General features: G+C 40.8%; 1 protein-coding gene across 3 annotated transcripts in view; it reads left to right on the forward strand.

Moving 5' to 3' along the window:
• Positions 1–2,260: 2,260 nt before the first annotated feature.
• The window catches only part of SH3RF1 (SH3 domain containing ring finger 1), a 101,772-nt gene continuing 81,998 nt past the window's right edge, over positions 2,261–22,034 (forward strand). For all 3 annotated transcript variants that reach the window (XM_072119989.1, XM_072119997.1, XM_072120005.1), the window contains exons 1-2: positions 2,261–2,400; positions 11,758–12,244. In XM_072119989.1, the coding sequence (XP_071976090.1) occupies positions 11,828–12,244 (417 nt within the window). In that variant the 5' untranslated portion in view covers positions 2,261–2,400; positions 11,758–11,827. The remainder of the gene's footprint in view (positions 2,401–11,757; positions 12,245–22,034) is intronic.

Below are 22,034 nucleotides of genomic sequence, written 5' to 3' on the forward strand. Positions count from 1 at the left end.
ACGTTACTGGGGTTATCTGTGTGGGGCACATTACTGAGGGGCTGTGTGTAGCACGTTACTGGGGGTATCTGTGTGGGGCATGTTACTGGGGGGCTGTGTGGGGGACATTTCTTGGAGCGTGTTCACACGTGGCACTAGAACAGGCCTCAGTTTGATCTCATTTGCGTTTCTAGTGAGACCAGTGTGATGGGTAACAAGCTCCTGGTGTTTAAATGCAAGCCTTACAGTATTTGGGGGAGATTGTTGGGGGCAGCAGCAGGATAACACTGTCCAAGATGTAGGAACAATGGGGAACATAAGATGTGGTGATGTCTAATGGAGAAGATGGAGGACGCGTCACCTGCAGTCACTGGAGGGAAAAAGTAGGGGTTTCTCCTGTGGTTTCTGTAGCTGTATACACTGTCAGGTTGTTATTGGCACAAGCACATGTGAGGGGGTTATGTACAGGGGGGGCATTACTAAAAGTCTGATACACATGCATTGGGGCCCGTGCCCCGGATCTTTTTCCACCCTAGCAACGCCCCTGGCATGCATACAGATACAGATACAGATACATCTTTCCACTCCCTATGCAGAGAGGAGGGGCGAGGAGCGAGCACTCCTCCTCTTTTACAGTCACCCATATACTTCTGCTCCACTGTGTGATAAATACCCTACATTAAACGCTGTAAAAAATAAAATCTAAATTGTTGTACCTGTTTATTTTTCTTAATGAAGATATAAAGCGGCTGTCCAATTTTTTTTTTAATGTTGTGGGTTAAACGAAAAGTATAAATAAAAAAAAAAATCCAACTTACCTGTGATTGGCGGGGAGTCTAGTGGAGAGTCCATTTAGAACCATGGTCTCCCCCAACTTTAAAGGGTTTTGGCCATGTAATAAAGTTCTCAAATTACAATCCCCTTGTGATGTTTACACAATAAAGATAATGTTTAACTTCCATACTTTATAATTTTACTCAGTTTTATTTAGGGGCGTAACAAGGATAGACAGGGCCCCATAGCAGACTTCTGAATGGGGCCCCCCTTTGCATATTACGCTCACATATAAACACATACATTTATATACCTATATACATGAACATACAGTTCATACACACACATAATCATCACATATACACACATACAGCACCATATACAAACGTACAGCATATGTATAATGGTGCATATCCTTTATTCTTTATTGTTAGGTTGGATGACAGGGCCACTGTAGTTATGCCCCTGGTTTTATTGCTATTTTAGCTTCTATGACTCAGTGATGGTCAATTTGTCTGAGCTGATCTTGTAATGCAGGGGGAGGGGAGGCAGAGAACACTGCAGTGTGCAGACAAGAGAAGCTATTCATGAAGAATTTGACCATAGTCAGAAGATTTACAGTCGGATCCAGGGAACACCAAAATTGTAAAGACCAGGACTGATAGAGACAGGTTGGAATTATATCTGTGAAATGCTGTATTATTGTTAATAACAGTGAATTAGAGAATGTGTTACTTTGTTATCCTGAGTATATTTATGAATATTGTCTTTGTTGGAGTACCCCTTTAACCTGAGTGTGAGTGCAAATGGCTGGACCATCAGACAAACAGAAAAGCTAGTATATGTAATTCAATACATTATGGGGGAGATTTCGGCTATTCTGGTAATACCTCAGGGGACTGAGCACAAACGCTGAACCTGGACCTCGGGGTCACTCATCTTTATACATCAGACCTTAGATTTCATCCCAGGTGTACTTGCCTGAAATACCCCACCAGAGATGTGTCAGATGAGCACTTATCTCCAGGTAAGCATGAGTGTTTTTAACGCCGCCCGGACAGCGACTATTCAGGAAGCTCTCTGGGTACTGAACCACCAGTACATAAGGACCAGTCAGTGGATGTCTAAGAAAAACTTCTTAAATGTTGCTTTACATGGGTGATTGAATTATTTGTAGGGATTTGTTCTGTGGACAATGTGCAGTGTATCTGCCATCATCACATATAGATGAATGTAGAAATGTGTCTGTGTCTGAATCGCAGTGATACCTGCTGTGTGTACAGAGCCACACAGTCTGCTCCTTATCTGTCGCACTGACATAAGAAAATAACCGCAGCGCGTCAGTGTGAATGTGTGAATGGAGGATCCATCCTCTCCTCCTGCCAATCACTTCCCCGCCCTGCCTGCCCCCTCCTCCCGGGCTGTGACGTGCAGCTGGCGGCTGGCAGGGGAGGAGGAGGTGCCGCACAGTCTCTGGGAGAGACACAGGGACCCGTACACACACACAGGCTGCCTGCGGTACACAGACACTGCCGCAGGGACAAAGGCACTGGAGACAGGACCCCCTCACTGTGCCCGGACCCCCCTCACCCGCATGAAGAGCTGAGGCAGTGCCCATGTCCACGACTGGTGACTCTTCCTGTGCAGGTCAGTGCTGTCCCCTGTCTGTCCCTCAGCACAGCACTGCTCCCCTCACACTGCACATGGGAACTACACTCAGGAGGTACTAATACTACGTGCTACATAACAGAGTGTAGTACACTACTATACATAGTACACGCCAGAGTGTAGTACACTACTATACATAGTACACACCAGAGTGTAGTACACTACTATACATAGTACACACCAGAGTGTAGTACACTACTATACATAGTACACACCAGAGTGTAGTACACTACTATGCACAGTACACACCAGAGTGTAGTACACTACTATGCACAGTACACACCAGAGTGTAGTACACTACTATACATAGTACACACCAGAGTGTAGTACACTACTATACATAGTACACACCAGAGTGTAGTACACTACTATACATAGTACACACCAGAGTGTAGTACACTACTATACATAGTACACACCAGAGTGTAGTACACTACTATACATAGTACACTACTATACATAGTACACACCAGAGTGTAGTACACTACCATACATAGTACACACCAGAGTGTAGTACACTACCATACATAGTACACACCAGAGTGTAGTACACTACTATACATAGTACACACCAGAGTGTAGTACACTACTATACATAGTACACACCAGAGTGTAGTACACTACTATACATAGTACACACCAGAGTGTAGTACACTACTATACATAGTACACACCAGAGTGTAGTACACTACCATACATAGTACACACCAGAGTGTAGTACACTACCATACATAGTACACACCAGAGTGTAGTACACTACTATACATAGTACACACCAGAGTGTAGTACACTACTATACATAGTACACACCAGAGTGTAGTACACTACTATACATAGTACACACCAGAGTGTAGTACACTACTATACATAGTACACACCAGAGTGTAGTACACTACTATACATAGTACACACCAGAGTGTAGTACACTACTATACATAGTACACACCAGTGTGTAGTACACTACTATACGTAGTACACACCAGTGTGTAGTACACTACTATACGTAGTACACACCAGAGTGTAGTACACTACTTTACACAGTACACACCAGAGTGTAGTACACTACTATACATAGTACACACCAGAGTGTATTACAGCACTATACATAGTACACACCAGAGTGTAGTACACTACTATACATAGTACACACCAGAGTGTAGTATACTACTTTACACAGTACACACCAGAGTGTAGTACACTACTATACATAGTACACACCAGAGTGTACACTACTATACATAGTACACACCAGAGTGTAGTACACTACAATACACAGTACACACCAGAGTGTACACTACTATACATAGTACACACCAGAGTGTAGTACACTACAATACACAGTACACACCAGAGTGTAGTACACTACTATACATAGTACACACCAGAGTGTATTACAGCACTATACATAGTACACACCAGAGTGTAGTACACTACTATACATAGTACACACCAGAGTGTAGTACACTACTTTACACAGTACACACCAGAGTGTAGTACACTACTATACATAGTACACACCAGAGTGTACACTACTATACATAGTACACACCAGAGTGTAGTACACTACTATACATAGTACACACCAGAGTGTAGTACACTACAATACACAGTACACACCAGAGTGTAGTACACTACTATACATAGTACATACCAGAGTGTAGTACACTACTATACATAGTACATACCAGAGTGTAGTACACTACTATACATAGTACACACCAGAGTGTAGTACACTACTATACATAGTACATACCAGAGTGTAGTACACTACTATACATAGTACACACCAGAGTGTAGTACACTACTATACACAGTACACACCAGAGTGTAGTACACTACTATACATAGTACATACCAGAGTGTAGTACACTACTATACATAGTACACACCAGAGTGTAGTACACTACTATACATAGTACACACCAGAGTGTAGTACACTACTATACATAGTACACACCAGAGTGTAGTACACTACTATACATAGTACACACCAGAGTGTAGTACACTACTATACATAGTACACACCAGAGTGTAGTACACTACTATACATAGTACACACCAGAGTGTAGTACACTACTATACATAGTACACACCAGAGTGTAGTACACTACTATACATAGTACACACCAGAGTGTAGTACACTACTATACATAGTACACACCAGAGTGTAGTACACTACTATACATAGTACACACCAGAGTGTAGTACACTACTATACATAGTACACACCAGAGTGTAGTACACTACTATACATAGTACACACCAGAGTGTAGTACACTACTATACATAGTACACACCAGAGTGTAGTACACTACTATACATAGTACACACCAGAGTGTAGTACACTACTATACATAGTACACACCAGAGTGTAGTACACTACTATACATAGTACACACACCAGAGTGTAGTACACAGCTATACAAAGTACACACACCAGAGTGTAGTACACAGCTATACAAATTACACACACCAGAATGTAGTACACAACTATACATAGTACACACACCAGAGTGTAGTACACAACTATACAAAGTACACACCAGAGTGTAGTACACTACTATACATAGTACACACACCAGAGTGTAGTACACTAGTATACATTGTACACACACCAGTATAGTACAATTCTATGCATAGTACATACCAGAATGTACTACAGCACTATACAAAGTACACACCAGAGTGTAGTACACTACTATATGCATAGTACACACACCACAATGTAGTCACTACTATACATGGTACACACCATAATGTATTACAGCACTATACGTAGTACACACACCAGAATAGACTACAGCACTGTACATAGCACTACATTCTGGTGTGTGTACACTACTATACATAGTGCACACACCAGAATGTAGTACACTACTATACATAATACACATATCACAATGTAGTACACTACTATAGATAGTACACACACTACAATGTAGTACACTCTTATACATAGTACACACCACAATGTAGTACGCTACTATACATAGTACAAACACCTAAATACAGTATGTATACTACAATACCATACATCGTACACACACCAGAGTATAGTGCACTACTAAACATAGTACACACCATAGAGTAGTACAATACAATACATAGTACACACCGCAGTGTAGTACAATACTATACATAGTACACACCACAGTGTAGTACAATACTATACATAGTACACACCGCAGTGTAGTACAATACTATACATAGTACACACCACAGTGTAGTACAATACTATACATAGTACACACCACAGTGTAGTACAATACTATACATAGTACACACCACAGTGTAGTACAATACTATACATAGTACACACCACAGTGTAGTACAATACTATACATAGTACACACCACAGTGTAGTACAATACTATACATAGCACACACCTGTTTTGTAGTACATTACTATAAATAGTACAAACAAAAACACAGTATACTTCTATACATAGCACACACCAGAATGTAGTACACTGTAGTATACATATAATTCAGTGCACTTTCACATTACACTACTTGCTGTCATAAACTGTTACTGTTACAGAACAAAATAAACTGTTCATAGTACACACCAGGATTCAGTATTACACCACACCGTGCAATACTGTACACAATGTGCTACAATTACCTCCCATTGTATACATTGTACACATTACACATGCTATTTATATTACATTGTATGTATTCCACTCTGCAGGGCGCACTGTTGGATACGATGTATCATGTAGAGGAGCTGATACCACGGAGCGTCATGTATTACTACACTGCATATGGCATACACTATGCTGCAGTACACTGTGCTTACACTACTTTGCTGTATTATTTTCTCTCGTAACTCTCCCATCCGGTAGTTAGCGCAGTAACTTGTGCCCGTGCTGCTTGGCACGGATGTGTTTTCTATGGAGTACTTAGGAGTAGCTACTAGTACATAGTAATGGTGGTGATGTCACTGCTGGGATTATCTCTATGGCTAATAATAGGATTTTTCTTAGTTACCTTTAAATTCCCGTCATTTTATAATGTCCCAGTATAAAAATAATCCCTGAGAAGTGGAGACTCCTGTATGACAGGTGCTGTTATGTCAGCCATAACCCATCTGTCCCTGGTAGGTACAAGCAGACCCCGGGTTACATACACGATAGGTTCTGTAGGTTTGTTCTTAAGTTGAATTTTTATGTAAATCAAAACTGTATATTTTATCATTGTAATCCCAGCTACATATATTTTGGTCTCGGTGACAATTGGATTTAAAAAATGTTGGGTTGTCCTAAGAACCAGGATTAACACTAAAGCTTCATTACAGACACCTGTGATAACTGTTACAGCTGATTATTGTAGCCTAGGGCTAAAGTACAGTAAATTACCAATTACGAGAGGTCCGTTTGTAACTAGGGGTCATATGCAAGTCAGGTGTTCTTAAGTAGGGGACCGCCTGTACTGCTATGTCTCCCTGGAGAACCAGAACCCTAGTAATTCTCTGGTGTGATCCTGTGCTGCCAGCTGTCTGCCAGGTATCTGCATGTATCAGGGGGGGGGGGGGTGTGCCTCCAGATATTTGTATGTATTAGGAGTTAGTGGGGTCTTTTTCTTCCTCACAGGAAGGAGGAATCCTGGTTCCTTCCACCAGTTACCATAGAAACAGACAGCCAAATGCATTTATCTAGTCATTGAGTGGGAGCGGAGCCTTTGTGTACCCTGCCCCCATCCCTGCTTTTGGCACCCATGTCTGAGCCAGTTCATGGCCCTTCTGCTGGCCACAAATATGCTCCTGCTATTATCTGTGCGGTGGCTTCTCTTAGCATCTTGTAGTCATGTATAATTCTCTTTCTTTCCCAGAACTAAAATCTCTCTATATAAAAAGCATAGTATAGTATACATGTCCTTTATAGCTGGTGGTCCCGATGCTAACGTCCTTTCTACAATTCCCTCTTTTATGTAATTTTTGCCTTTTTACCTATAAGAAAAAATGAGTCATCTTTGTCTCAGATGAGTCAAGTTTAGAAGCTGCAGGGGGAGTGTCACTTTAGACGCCTCTATCTTTAGTTGTGTAATGAAAATAAGCATAAGAATCTCTTCTTTCAGATCACATTGGGCTTGCGGTTCTGTGAGAGATACAGAGATACAGACAGCTAAAGGCTGCAGATAAAGATCCAGGAGTAGATTTATCAGAAGTGTCCGAGGTAAAACTATACCAGTTGCCCATGGAAACCAACCCGAGCTCAGCTTTAATTTTATAAACAGCTGTGGGAAAACTCTGATTGGTTGCCATTGACAACTACAACAGTTCTACTCTAAGATGCTTCTGATAAATCTCCCCCGAGTTCTAGTTCTAGATCTCCCCATAAACTCCAAACAGTACATTTTACTGAAGTGTAATATTGTTCCACTGATCCCCCTTGTGTATATTTTTGCTGCCACCAATCGTGTAAAAACAACTTTTATCCTATCTCTTGCATTCAGTTGCAGTCAAGGAGGCGGGGGAGCTCTGGCAAACAGTCAAGCTGCCCCGCCTCCTCTTAGCCACTAACCATCCTTACCCAGCCCCCCTTCCAGAGACGTCATTTTCTTTCTTGGTGCCATCAGGGGATGGTATTTCTTAGTCCTTTATCTATATAACTGTTATGGGGATACCCTTTATATAGAATCCGAGCTGAGATATCTCCACCTATAGGAAACATCTGACTACGCATCTTATACACCTGGGGGTACACTTCATGTCTATACCTCTATTGTACAGTTATTTATCACATGGCACAGATGTATAATATACCTTTTGACAATCTGATTAAACAACTGTCTGTCTTGGAAATGAAAAGGTTTATTGTTCTTCAGTGAATTGTCCAAAGGATCTTGGGGCAAACCATTTACTTTAGCAGAGATCAGGATTTCATTGTCGGAGATCCCTGCAAGGGCCAAAATGTTAATCCATCCTGATGAGAAGCAGTTTGTCCGTTCCAGGGCTCCTGTGTTGGTTAATTCTATTTATGTTAGTGGCTAACTCAACAAACAAGTATTTGGGCCCCACTTAGAGGGGATTAGGTTTAGGACTATACCACAAGATTTAGCAGGGGCAGGCGTATACGGCATATGGTTGCTAAAAAATAAGCTTAATGATTTTTTTGCTTTTTAAATGCAAACATGGCTTTGAGTAGTTTTTGGCCACTTCTCTGCCTGCAGCAGTTGGAAGAGCACATTTTGGTAGATCAGCAGCTTACTACATGCTCTTATTGTTGGCCTCCCACACGCTTACATCTCCAGCTTGCCACCAGGGCGGCACAATTTTAGATTTTGGATGAGTTTTCCTTGAATGCACATGTCACTATACTATGCTGTTTCCAAACCTAAGAATTTAGCAAACGTATAGATATTAGCAAAATCCTCTGACATAGCCAACCATCCAAATCTTACTTTCTACACCATGAGATATTTACCAGGACTATTCTCTTACATGCCCAACCAGTGTATGCTGAAGTTTTGGCATATTTCACTTTCTAGGCAGATGAACAATTTTTATGAAGATGTTCTTTTATGTTTGAGGGCAGCACGGTGGCTGAGTGGGTGGCACTTCTTCTTTGCAGCCCTAGTCCCACCCAGGTCAACATCTGCAAAGAGATTGTATGTTCTCTCTGTGTTTGTGTGGGTTTCTTCTGGGTCCTCCGGTTTCCTCCCACACTAGTAGATTGATTAGATTGTGAATCCCATTGGGGACAGGGACTAATTTGGCAAGCTCTGTGCAGCGCTGCATAATCTGTGTGCAGTATATAAATAAAGAATTACTATTATTATGTTTGACATATCCTACTGAATAACACATTGCACCTCTGAAGTAGGTGTGAACAGACTATAGTCTGTGCTATATTAACCTGTTAATTTGAAAACCTTATTTGGTAGGTATTGAAGAGTGGTTTGAAGATTGCTGCTCAGTCATAACAGATAATTGTTCACAATCTTCCCTTTTGGATGGAATAGATAGATTGATTTGTTCCATAACAAAATTAGGTGCATTGATTATTGCACCATGGATATTACTCGTCCATTGCTGTGCCAACACTTCATAATAAGATTTCCTTTACCATTGTTCTCCACAAAGATGGAGAACATGTTTTAGTAATGTCAGTTCATTGAGTGACTGAGAGCAAAGCTTGGTTACGTTTCAGGGACAAAAGGCAGGACTAGATTTTCCATGGTGGTCCAGAAATCAAGTTTTGTCTTGTTTCTGGCTTTTGACAGGTCTTCAGCATGACATCTTCACCTGTCTATCATCTAAGAGAAATTTCTCAAGCCTTCTTTACAATTGCTTAGCGGAAAAAAAAATGAAATTAACTATGTACACATTGTCCCTCTCCTGCTCAGAATATCGCACAATGTTGAGCGATTGCCTCTATTTATCAGCATTTACAGCTACTTGTCACATTTTCATAGTATGGCCCAAGGGTAATCTGTTTTAGCCATGCATGACCAGGGTCATATTGTATAGAAAATGCTTCAAAATAAAACTGATAACATTGAGATCAGCGTTAAAACCGATATCAAATCCATACCGATAACATTATTAAAATACATTTTTCTCTGCACTGGACATTATGCATCCCTGTGTACTAGAGGGTTCATGCAAAAAGACGTCCCATGAGATCTAGAAGAGCTGAGCATTTGCCAATGGCCTATTGTAGAATAATAAGAGATTTATGTGCATTGCTTTCAGTTCTCCCTCTGTTCTATGCTTTGTTCACACTATGGTTTGGAGGGGCCATTGGGGTTTTGTTTTACCCATCGAGCAATATCGACCACTAAAGTATTCTTATACTATAATAAATTCTGTCCATAAACAAATTTCTTAAAGGGAACCTGTCACCAGGGACCTCAATTTCACTAAAGACAGACTGTAAAAGCCCATGACACTTGCAATGCAAATCTGCCTTTCTGCCTTTTCTAAGCATTTGCATTACAAAATAATTGTGTGGTATAACTTATCTTGTATCGTGACAAAATCCTGGAGTAGTCACAGGGGTTGGGCTTTGGTTTGTATGCATTTCAAAAAACAACATGTGACTTGTCTGAGCCGCAGGCTGCCTCCTTTTTTGTGCTCCTTTACAGCTCTGTCCCTCCCCCACTGATGTCAGACTGACAGGCTGTGATCTCTGAGAAGGAGCAGGAGGTGGAGCTGTACAGGAGCACAAAGGTGGGGGGGGGGCAAGCTGTGAGGAGTGAGTAACACAGAAAAGTCACATGTTGTTTTTTGAAATGTATCCAAACCAAAGTCCAGCCCCTGTGACTACCCCAGGAATTTAAATAATAAATACCAACATAAGTATACAGTGCCAAAAATGTACTCAAAAAACCATATAGTCAATATAAAAAAATCAATACAATATAAATCTTTATAAATACACATGAGGAAGATCAAAATGGATATTTAAAAACACAAACGTTAAAATCCACAAGAACAAGCAGCATGGTGGTGGTCAATCCTTAGTATACAATACCAAGTATACAAATATATACACATGTGACCATATAAATAAATACAGGATAGGGCTGTGCAAAGTTTACAATTATAATATCAACCTAACCAGGTATTACCACAAGTACCAAATACCTTGCTATCGGTAAACAAGCCCCAGACCACCACCACAGCACCCCGACGTACGTTTCGCCGTCGCTTCCTCAAGGGGGTGTGACCCCAGGATTTTGTCAGAATGCAAGGTAAGTTTTAACACACAATTATACTGTAATGCAAATGCTTAGAAAAGGCATAGAGGCAGATTTGCACTGCAGGGGTAATAAACTTCTGCAACCTGTCTTCAGTGAAAATGAGGTTCCTGGTGACAGGTTCCATTTACTGCTCCATTATAAACTTGAGCTGGGACCATGTGAACACAACTTAAGTTGTTTTTTATTTAGGTATGTGAAATGTATATTTGTTGTTCTGCCATAGTGAGGTGGTGGCAGCGGGCTGAGCTTTGTTTTATCCAAAGTCAATGAAAATAAGTAACCGCCTGCCCACACAATTTCTAGAAATACTAGAAAGCACAGAGGGAAGTCAGAACAATTAAAGTAGTCTTTTTTGAAGAACTTCCAAAACGCATTTTGCTGATTCATGCTGATTTTATCCTCAGAGAAATAAAAAATTCTCTTACTGTTTTTGTTTTATCATCATAATTGGGCATTTTTTTCTGTGCCTCCAGGCATCATATCTTGCGGAGCAGAGCCGACAACAAAAACCAGACCCTGAACGATATCCCGCTATAATTACTTGAAGACGTGACGATTATTTATCTAAGCCTTGTATCTGCCTAAAACACGTGTTTATGTTTATTTTTCCTTCGTGTCTCGTTAAAGGTGACGATTAAAGGCATGGATATCACATAATCGGCCTTGAGTTGCAACCACGGACTACGAATCTTTACAAATGCTTGTCTCCTTGCAAAACAGCGCTGAGAAAAGCATGGATGAATCGGCTTTGTTGGACCTTTTAGAGTGCCCCGTGTGTCTGGAGAGACTTGACGCCTCCGCTAAAGTCTTACCGTGTCAGCACACATTCTGCAAACGATGCCTACAGGGGATTGTAAGCTCTCGGAGTGAGTTGCGTTGCCCAGAGTGCAGGACGCTGGTGGAGTGTGGGGTGGATGAACTTCCGAGCAATATTCTACTGGTAAGACTCTTGGATGGGATCAAACAGAGGCCCAGGAAACCAGGACCAAGCACTGGGAATAGCACAAACGCATTAAGAGCACAAGGTAACATTACCACCAATTGTGGCACAAGTGATGCACAGAGCAGCCAAGGAGGACCTCAGAGGATACAAGCCCGAAGCCCTCCAGTGAGGGTGAGTACTCTACATGTCACTGTATTTTATAGTCTTCTATGCTCTGCTGTTATGTTTTCCTTTTATTTTTGACTTTACCAATAAACCTGGACATATGTGGATTTCTATAGATTATGCACACCTTTATCCCAGGTCATATAAGGGGAGAGGTACCAGTATGGCGAGGGCTCCTGACACATGTCCCTTAGGGATGTTGCTCCAGGATTTACTTATAACCCCCACCTTTGACACTGTTAATCTCGCTGCAGATTTGTTTGAATATGTAAGGATTTTCTGCTACAATGGTTTGTCAAGATAGAGAAACTTTTTGCAAGGGTGATGCCAAACATCTGTCTCCCGACTGTATGAAGGGGATATTGCTTATTGTGAGCAGCTGTCTAGGAGGACTTGGTTAAGCCTGGGTGTGTTTGCCTTGTGTTCTTCAGAATGTTCTCTTTTATTGCTGTCTTGTTCCTAGGGTACTTTTATATTTTTACAACCATTGTTTTGTATGGGGCAAGAGTCTGATTTATAGGGAAGTGTCTAGTCTTTTTATATTGGGCAGAACATGCAATCTACAGGAGTAGTTGGGTATATTTGCATTGAAGAATAGAAGCTTCAGTGTATATTTATGTGTCTGTATTAATATAATGAAGCCTTGCTGGGCTCAGACTACATTACATCATCGTATTCTCTTGTATCTAACATTGTTTAGTTACATTGGGGTAAGGCTCCCTTCATACTACGTACGGTCCCTCGGCTGTAGCCTGAGTGAGCGTGGGCAGCACGCTAGTAAGGAGGAGTGATGTGAGCTGGTCACCCCTCTCCATAGCAATGCACGGCACCCGGCCGAAAACACTGGGAAAGATAGAGCATGTTCTATTTTTTCCCCAGGCAGGGTACGGTGCCACACATGTCGGATATATGTCCCCACTTATGCAGTGTGAAAGCAGCCTAACTATTACTGGACATCTCCCAGGAGCTGTGTAGCCAATACAGTTTATAACTTTCTGTTGACTGACACTTAAAGGGAAGCTGTAAGGAGAAATTGACCTTCCAATTCCTGTTGCTTTCCAATAAGGTGGCTTTATCTGATAAATCAACTTTTCAGTGAGATGTAATTGGTATAAAATCAAGGAGGCAGAGAGTTTTGCGCTGATGTTAAGTTCCCCCTCACCGCAGAATGCCTCCTTTCACTGTTATTGATGGGGAACATTAGATACAAGATCTCCTGAATTCAGCTGAATAAAGCCACAATAGAAGGGGCGTTCTGAGGTGGGGACATCTTGACTTCAGGGTTAAACTTTCCACATCCTTTATACAACAAATCTCGCTTCAAAGTCATCTGCTTCACAGCATACTGGTAGTAGTTTATTGGGTCAATTTCTGCTGACAGGTTCTGGTAGTAGTTTATTGGGTCACCTTCTACTGACAGGTTCCCTTTAACATGGCAATGCTCCATAGCTGACTGTACAGCACCCTCTGGAGACGTGAATACTTGTCTCAGCTGGGTGTTCATGTGAACGGAGAACATGCTGCTGCATAAACCTGTACAAGTGTGTCATTTTCTTACAATCATCAGTAGAAATAGATTGCACTAAAAGAAACCTAATTATAGGGCATCTAGTTCTTCAGTCAGGAATATTGTTCTCTGATCCTTCCTCTTTACATGTGTTGGACGTGTTGGCTGCTAGAAGATTACAAAGTCCGGAAGCTATCTATAAATGATTATCGTACCTTGTGAGACTTGGCCGGGAACACATTACTCCTTGAGGAGGGTTTACCTTCACAAAACAAGTATACTTAGGGATCGTGCGGTACTTGCGCTGCGTTGTTCACACTGGCGCCATTTCCAATGGCTGTCAGATACCTAGAAGTCACTGACTATGTACAGGCTTCATTACTGAGCATCTTCCTTGCTCGTACAAGAGAAACAAGACCAGGTCAATGATGGGTAAAATTGCTTCACGTCACATTGTCTGGGGTCCTGACATGAAAAAGGTCTTATTAGTCCAATGGTTATCTGTCTCCAAGTTCCCAGGTAAAAACATAATAAAGAGGGTACACATCTGAATGAATATGTCAATCAAATCAGATTTTCTATTATTTATTAGTCAATGGTCAAAGAGCGAATTTTCTCCCATGAATTGTAAGATTATCCAAAATTGCAAGGATTAACCCTATCATGTAAATTTAGCAAACATGGAGCCTGTGGCTTTGCACTTTGCAGAGGGTAGCTGTGATTTATTATTTATCATTTATATATTATTATCACTTTTCCTTCCCTACAAATGACCAAGATGGGACAACATCTTCCAGAATCCCCTAGTATAGCATCAGTGGCTATTAGTCCCCACAAGCCTAGAAGACCGCCTTAATTGGCAAGGTCCCTGTAAGGAGAACTCTTACTCACTGACCCTACAAAAGACCACACAGTCCGGAGGCATCAGGATGAAGGAACCAGGTAGCAGATTGTTCTTTTATTTTATAAACCCATTTGGAACCGTCATCAAAACCTTTGGACAACCAGTATAGACTGAGCAGTTGTCATGTGTGTGCCTATAGAGACTGGTGCGACTCCCAGGCAGTGTTAAAAGGGGGGACGTGTTGGGGGATTGGATAGGTGAATATTGTACTTTTTTTCATGTTTATCAATTTCCAACTGATTTACAGTGTTCACAGGGTTCAGTGAACTTCTCTTCCAGTGTCAGTAAAGCTGTGATTGAGGCCCATTACCCCATACCTAATAATAGGATGTCTGTATACAGATGATACTTGCTGGACTGTAGCCATCACTTGATCTGTTCATGGTCTGGTGAGCATTCAGAAAATTGGTGTCTTCTGCCCTCGTTTAATGATAAAATCAATAATATGTATTTCTACAGTGACTCCAGCTGTGATAAATATGTATTCGGCGTGGCATGTGCCCATTTCTCCTGATCTATTGGTTTCCTTCTCTTCCTTCCATTTGGGCAATCATAAGGGTTCTACTAGTTTGTTTCTTGTCAAGGAGCCTCTTCCAACATTTTGTCAATTTTTAACTTTTGTGGGTTGTTGTAGCTTATTGTATTTTCTACTCTCTGATGCATCTGGGCAAAATTTTTTTTAGTAGGATTGAGTCGGGCTGAACAAATTACTGGAAGGAGGTAGCCCTTTGCCAGACCAAACACAAAAGTGAACCAAAAAAAGTGTCTGCTGTGAGTACAACAGGTTTTTGTCTGCCCTTGGTCTGTAGCCTTCAATTACTAGTAGTACATTTGAAGGGTTAAGTTATAAGGTATTTTTAGTGATAAAAACAGCAAAGTAATAGGCAATTTATTAGGTGCAAATACGCTATTAATGTAATTTCTAGCATGTGTCTGCCATACAGAATCCATCTTGAAGAGCTCGGCTTATCCGGACAATGAGGGCATTCAGCAGAGACTGGCTCTGGTTATCTGAACGTGCCGCAGACAGTAAATAGCAGGACCCCTCATAGGTTCCTCTGGCCAGTAATTAGTTTGTTAATGTTTTCAGCAAGGCTTTATATGTGATCTCCAGCCTAGTAAACTACCACCATCTTGTATTTTATGAGCTGACTTTTTGTCTCAGCCCGCTTAGATATTTCGGCAGCTTTTGCCATTGGCCAGATATCCTGTTCTCACTTGTTACCAGATGGGATAACATCTGAAAAGTGGTTTACAGATTGTAGGCAATATGTCATGTTATTCCTTGTGACATTCTCAATGGCCACCACGTGACTCCCTCACTGGAAGATCAGAGGATTCCTCGAGAATATCGGCAACAGACACATACTGCAGCCAAATCATCCGTGGAGCTCTGCTTCGCTCTTGTCTACGTGATGAGGTCTTAAAAGGGAAATCTAAACCAATTTTTAACCACAACATATGGCATTTTTTCATCTAGGTGGTCTATGTGTTCCTACATGTGTTGGCTCACAGATTACTTTATACATTCACAATACATTCTGTGGGTTTTCTCTCATTATTAAATGCATTTTGTACATTTTGGCAGAACACGGTGAGTCTCTAGATACTCTCTTTGTAATACTCTTTTCTTCAGTTCTTGTCATCAGTCTTTAATCTGTCAGAACTGCTAAGATACCATTGTTACACCCTGGTGCTAGAGCGTCATCTACACAAGTTTTCCAAAATTTCAATCCATCTACAGGCAAACTGTGAAAAAGTCCAAGCACTCGACAAAAATATCCTTTCTTGGCAAATCGGACAACATCTATCTGCTTACACCTTACACCACTGGATACTATAAGGGAGGTAAATCGTGAGGAGGATTTCTGAAGCCAGTTATGCTGCAGCGTGTGCCAAAAATTACACAATGGTTGATAAATTTGGCCTTTCATTAAAGGGGATTTCCAGGCTGGAAAATATTGTTATATTTTTTAATATTTTTTTTAAAAAAAAGATACTTTATCACATTCATTGCTCAAGAGAAGAGTAGAACATGAAAAAGTGTATACCTCACTCCTATTGTTTGATATGATATTATGTTACTCTGTAATGTCTTATATATATATATGATTATTATTATACTGTAAGGGGACAGCTATTTGATAATTGCCCTCCCTTTCCCTTCATGTACATTTCCTTAATGGGAAATTCCAGAAATTCAGCAGATGTAAGCAGAAAATTAACTAAAATTTGCATATAGCCTAGCTCCTGGTTTCAGCACCATGGCAATTGTCATTTCCCCGGCACTATTGGGTATTGTGGGTCACAGAACCCAGTGTTCTGTGTTGGCTTTGGTGACACTATTTGTTTTAAGTCACCAGCAGCCAGGATTGCCAAGGAACCAATGACTCTGGAGTTGGGAGCTCCTGCCATCTTGATCCTGGAAAATAATTTTAGCATTGCTAGAATCTGCTGTCTGGTTTGGACAACTAACTTGTGACTCTCCTAAACTCTTCCCCCGGTGGCTAATTTGGAAGAAGATAAGGATTGGATAAGTTGGAATTCAACTTCCTCATCATTTAATTCGGAAGTGAAATGAGAGGGCCGGGACTAATACTTGTCAGCTGAATAGTCAGGCTGTCCGGTGTGTCGGAGTCCTTAGTTGGTGGATGGGTCCTTTGTAGTAGTTATGGAAAGCTGGTGGACATAAACACATCCATTATGTCACATAGATGACAGTGACAAGGCATAAGTATATCTTGAAAACCATATATATTTTAGGAAGTCATGTTCAATTTCATTTTGTATATCGCAATTGATGTACTTTTAGAGCTCAAGACAAATTTGAGCCAAATTGCAATGATAATTGTAATCTATTTCCATGTCCTGATGAACGCAGAGGTTGGGCTCTCATGGGATCTTTGTCAGTGATACCTTGACAGTAGATAGCCGGGCAACTTTGTCTTGGATTCTCTGAGGAAATAAAAATGCATGACATTTTCTGGTGCAGGCTGTTGTTTCCATGAATTTATGAGGGGTTTAGCATGATGCTGGCTGGCATTCAAGTACTTATGTACCCATCTACTTATAATTCTAATTTATTGGTGTACTTCGTTAGGAAACCTTGGATATTAATAAGGTGACATTTGGCGTTGTAGACTTGGGAATTTGGCTTATGATTTTAATGGTTTATAACAATGTTCTTCCTGCCTATTGCGTTTATTGACTGTGTCGGCTTATAGTGGTGTCATTCTGCATGGGAAATATGTGGTATATTACGGTATTTGCCTTTTAAGCAGATAAGTTGTTTTACACAGACAATGCACTTATGTTTAAGACATGTACTGCCAGAACTACACTGATCTTTGTGGAGAATAATAAAAAATATTTAAATGCCATTTGTGTTTAAAGATGGCTGACAGCCCTTATACACTGTAATGGTTGACTAGTGATTACCATCTGTAACTGTGTGTAAGAAAAGATCATTTACAGAACAATAAGACTTTAAAGAGTAACTAAACCTTTGAAGCTATTTTTTGAATTTCATAAATGAAAAGTGAGAGTGATAATAGTAACTTTGTAATATACTTCATTTAGAAATATATCTTCTTTGTGTCTTTTTTTTCTGCTCTTTTTCCTGTAGTGAGCAGTATACCTGAAAGCCTTATGAGGTCCCTACTATTCGGAAAGATAAGGAGGCTGATTATTAACTCTTTCTATATTTATAGAATATTAGTATAGGGGATAACAAGGTAATTAGTGAGGTCTGACTGTGGGATCCCCACCTTTTACAAGAATGGGACCCCCACAATATGGAGAACAGCATCAATCTCTCACTAATGGTTGGAGCCAGAGGACAAGATGATTTGCACAAACTGCTTCCAGCAAGGAATGTGAATAATAGATTTTACAGATTCCGATAGCCTATGCCAGTGGTGGCGAACCTATGGCACTGGTGCCAGAGGCGGCACTCAGAGCACTTTCTGTAGGCACCCGGGCCATTACCCCAGCGCACCAGACAGGACTCCAAGAATCTTCCTGCAGTTCCAAGCAACTTAAGATGCTGCTTTCAGTCATATTTTGATACTTACTTCGCTACTTGGGACTGTAGAAAGAGGGAGAATGAGTAGACAGGGCCAAATTATCTTAGGAGGACCTTCTGCTAGCCCCACGAGTACAGAGGGACACTGGAAAAAAAAGCTAAAATGATGCAAATTTTCCATCTTGTCCTCAGGAGGCCAATATGATCGAAAGTTGTTGAGGAACAGGGAGCAATAAGTTACTGCTTTATTTGGTTGGCACCTTGCAATAAATAAGGGGGGGGGGGTTTGGGTTGCAGTTTGGGCACTCGGACGCTAAAAGGTTCGCCATTACTGGCCTATGCTATGAAATTTTTGTAGTTTGTAAAACTTTATTTCACATTATCTGTCTCTGTGCCAACAACGTGTGGTAAATGCCAGGGGAGAAACTGCAGCAGCCTGAGCACCTGCATCTTGGTCTCCTCTCCTCCATACTCATCCAGCTATCTCTCAACTTCTTGTCATGTACATTGAGCAGAAAGGGGAGGTTAGGAAATGGTATGGAGTATAGGAAGACTGCATGGGGAGACTGAGACACAGATACACCGTCTGATGCAGCTGTCCTCCCCAAACCCTCCATCCACCCGGGACTCACTACATGTTGCTGCAGGGAGCCAGGTAAGTAAAGTTTTACAAAGTGCTGAAATAATTCAGAATGTCGACAAAAGCATATTTGAAATCCGCATAGCATAGGCTATTAGAACCTATCACCAGTTAAAAATTACATTCCTGATCAGAGGTTCGCTTTAAAAAAAGGCAGGGGGGGAGGGAGACACAGGAACATATTTATATGGTGAAGTTTACTGTTATCATCTACTCTATTCTCTTGTAAAATTTTGTTGACTGTAGTCATGCTTTAGACTCCCAAATTTTTGCACATTTTTAGACATACGGTAGTTTTCTTTTGTTATTTTTTTTTTTTTTTAAAGTTTAGTTGGGAAAAAAAGTTTCCATTTTTAGCTTTGCAAAGGTGTACTGTCATTGACCTCTTGCATTTAACCAGTCAGACTGAATGCAGGCTTTGTCAGAGCATGAAATAATGTATTGTGGCTGCTCATTGTGTGATTTCCAAGTGGAGAGAGGAAGAGATTTGGTTGCCCTAATAACAGGTTATCTGTGGTGTCCTGTACGGCTGTCTGCCTAGACTCCTGGTGAAATATTAGTCACGGGAAGGAACTAACTAATGGGTAAAGTATATTGTCAGCTTTGTGTTTTTTTTCCCCCTTTTATCACCTCACACTTCTATTCCTTTTTTTCTCTGAATGTGATTACTAAGTATGTAAAGTCTGCTAAGCAGTGACACCGACATGTAGAGGTGTTTAATTGGGGGTAGAAACATACATTTATGGCCCCTAACTGATAAAGCACTTCAGGGTGGACCATAAAGAAGTCCAGAGAAGAGTCAGAGCCCTTGCAACGGTCTGTAACAATTCAGTCCCGTCCCTTTTGCACTTTCAGGCTGATTTTTATATCCATTAAAATATGATAATCTCCACATTGTTTTATAGGTTTATAGGTTTACAAAAATGTGATTCTGCACCTATAAAGGACCCTAAACTGCACTATTTGGGAGGTATTTTGAACCTGAAAGACTCCCTTTCACAGACAGCAATGTAATAATGGAGAATGATGGATTAAAACACATCATAGCTTGTGACAAGATGGTTTTTCTAATGGACTAAGATGTAACTGCTGGAAACCTAACCCTACAAAGGAGACATTCTAGTATTGTATTGTGATCTATTATAACACATTGCAGTACAAGTGTGACCTTAGCTTTTCATGTGATTCAAGTCGCACATTTAGGAGAACTTAATACCTGCAGAAACTTTGTGATTGTGACTATAAGAGCTAAAAAAAAAAAATGTGAGCGTCCATCAAAATGTTTCCAATAAAATCTGTGTGGTATACAGAATAAGACGTCGCTTTCAAAAGCTGAAATGAATCATGGACTTTGTGGTTTGTGTTGAGCCATGTCTCTGAATGGCCCAGTCAGTGGCTAGAACTAGGGGCCTTTGTGTTACAACATAACATGTATTATTATAGGGTTATTTACAGGGCTGGAGAACTCCCAGGTGTCCCAACTGCTAAATATCTCACTTTACTGCATTGGTTTATGGTCAGTTTGCTTTCCTGTTTTTTAGTGTGATAATTGCCAAATTTCACTTTGAATCAATTGTGAAAGGGTATCAGAAGTTCCCAATGTTAGACGTCCCATCACTTTTACTCTGCAAAATTCTGCTCCTCTCAGTGACACAAATGAACATTTTGGCTTTATATGAACCCTATAAAGTACTAAAAAAAAACCTAAAAAACAACGTAAGAAGATGCTTCTTGCTCTAAATCATTAAAGAAAGATGTTTTGCCTTTTGATTGTTGATACAATAGTTGGGGTCCTACTCTTCAATTGTTAGAATGACCACCCTTGTTGCTCCTGTTCTCCCGGCGGAGAACAAAGGCCCAGCGGTGATGTCACGTTGAGATTCAGGCTGAGATTTAATGGCACACACTCTGTGTACAAACCACGGCCATCACCGCAGAACAATGGGTGCTTGGAGAGAGGTAAGTATGAGATGTTTTAATACACCCCCCATCTATATATAAACCTTTTTCTAATCCTGGACAACCCCTTCAAGGATGGATTGGAGGGGTGTTAGAGAGTTAGCTGGGATATTTGAATGGGGATTTTAATATACTAAATACAAGTTGTACTGAATGCAGTCCCCTAAAACTATATATCAGTCTTATCATCTAATTCTGCAATATATCAGCAAGACATTGGACCAAGGTGACATATTATCACCAGTATTTGATTGACGGGTATCTGCTGGGACTCCGACTAATCACAGGGACAGGGGACTCTTTCCTTCAGTGTGAACAAAGCAGGAGTATGTTTGCCTCCACTTCGATTATCTATAATAATAATATAATAATTCCTTTATTCATATAGCACACAGACTATGCAGCATTGTACAGAGCTTTCCAAATCAGTCCCTGTCCCCAATGGGGCTCAGTATGCTTTGGAATGTGGGAGTAAACCGGAGGAAACCCACGCAAACACGGAGAGAACATACAAACTCTTTGCAGATGTCTCAAGCGCTGCAAGGCTGTAATGTTAACCACAAAGCCACCATGCATCTCTTAAGGCACTGGCAAAATGAGGCTACTCAACTCCATATAGATAAAAGGAGTACGCTATGAATGAGTACATCCATGTTGGGTAAATGGAGCTTCTATTCTTACAATAAGTGGGGACATTTATCATCTCCCTCATGGATAAGTGAATTGTTATAAACTTGGTCCATCCAATACTACTCCACAAAT

The sequence above is a fragment of the Engystomops pustulosus genome, chromosome 1 (assembly GCF_040894005.1).
Source record: "Engystomops pustulosus chromosome 1, aEngPut4.maternal, whole genome shotgun sequence".
NCBI classification, from domain to species: Eukaryota; Metazoa; Chordata; class Amphibia; order Anura; family Leptodactylidae; genus Engystomops; species Engystomops pustulosus.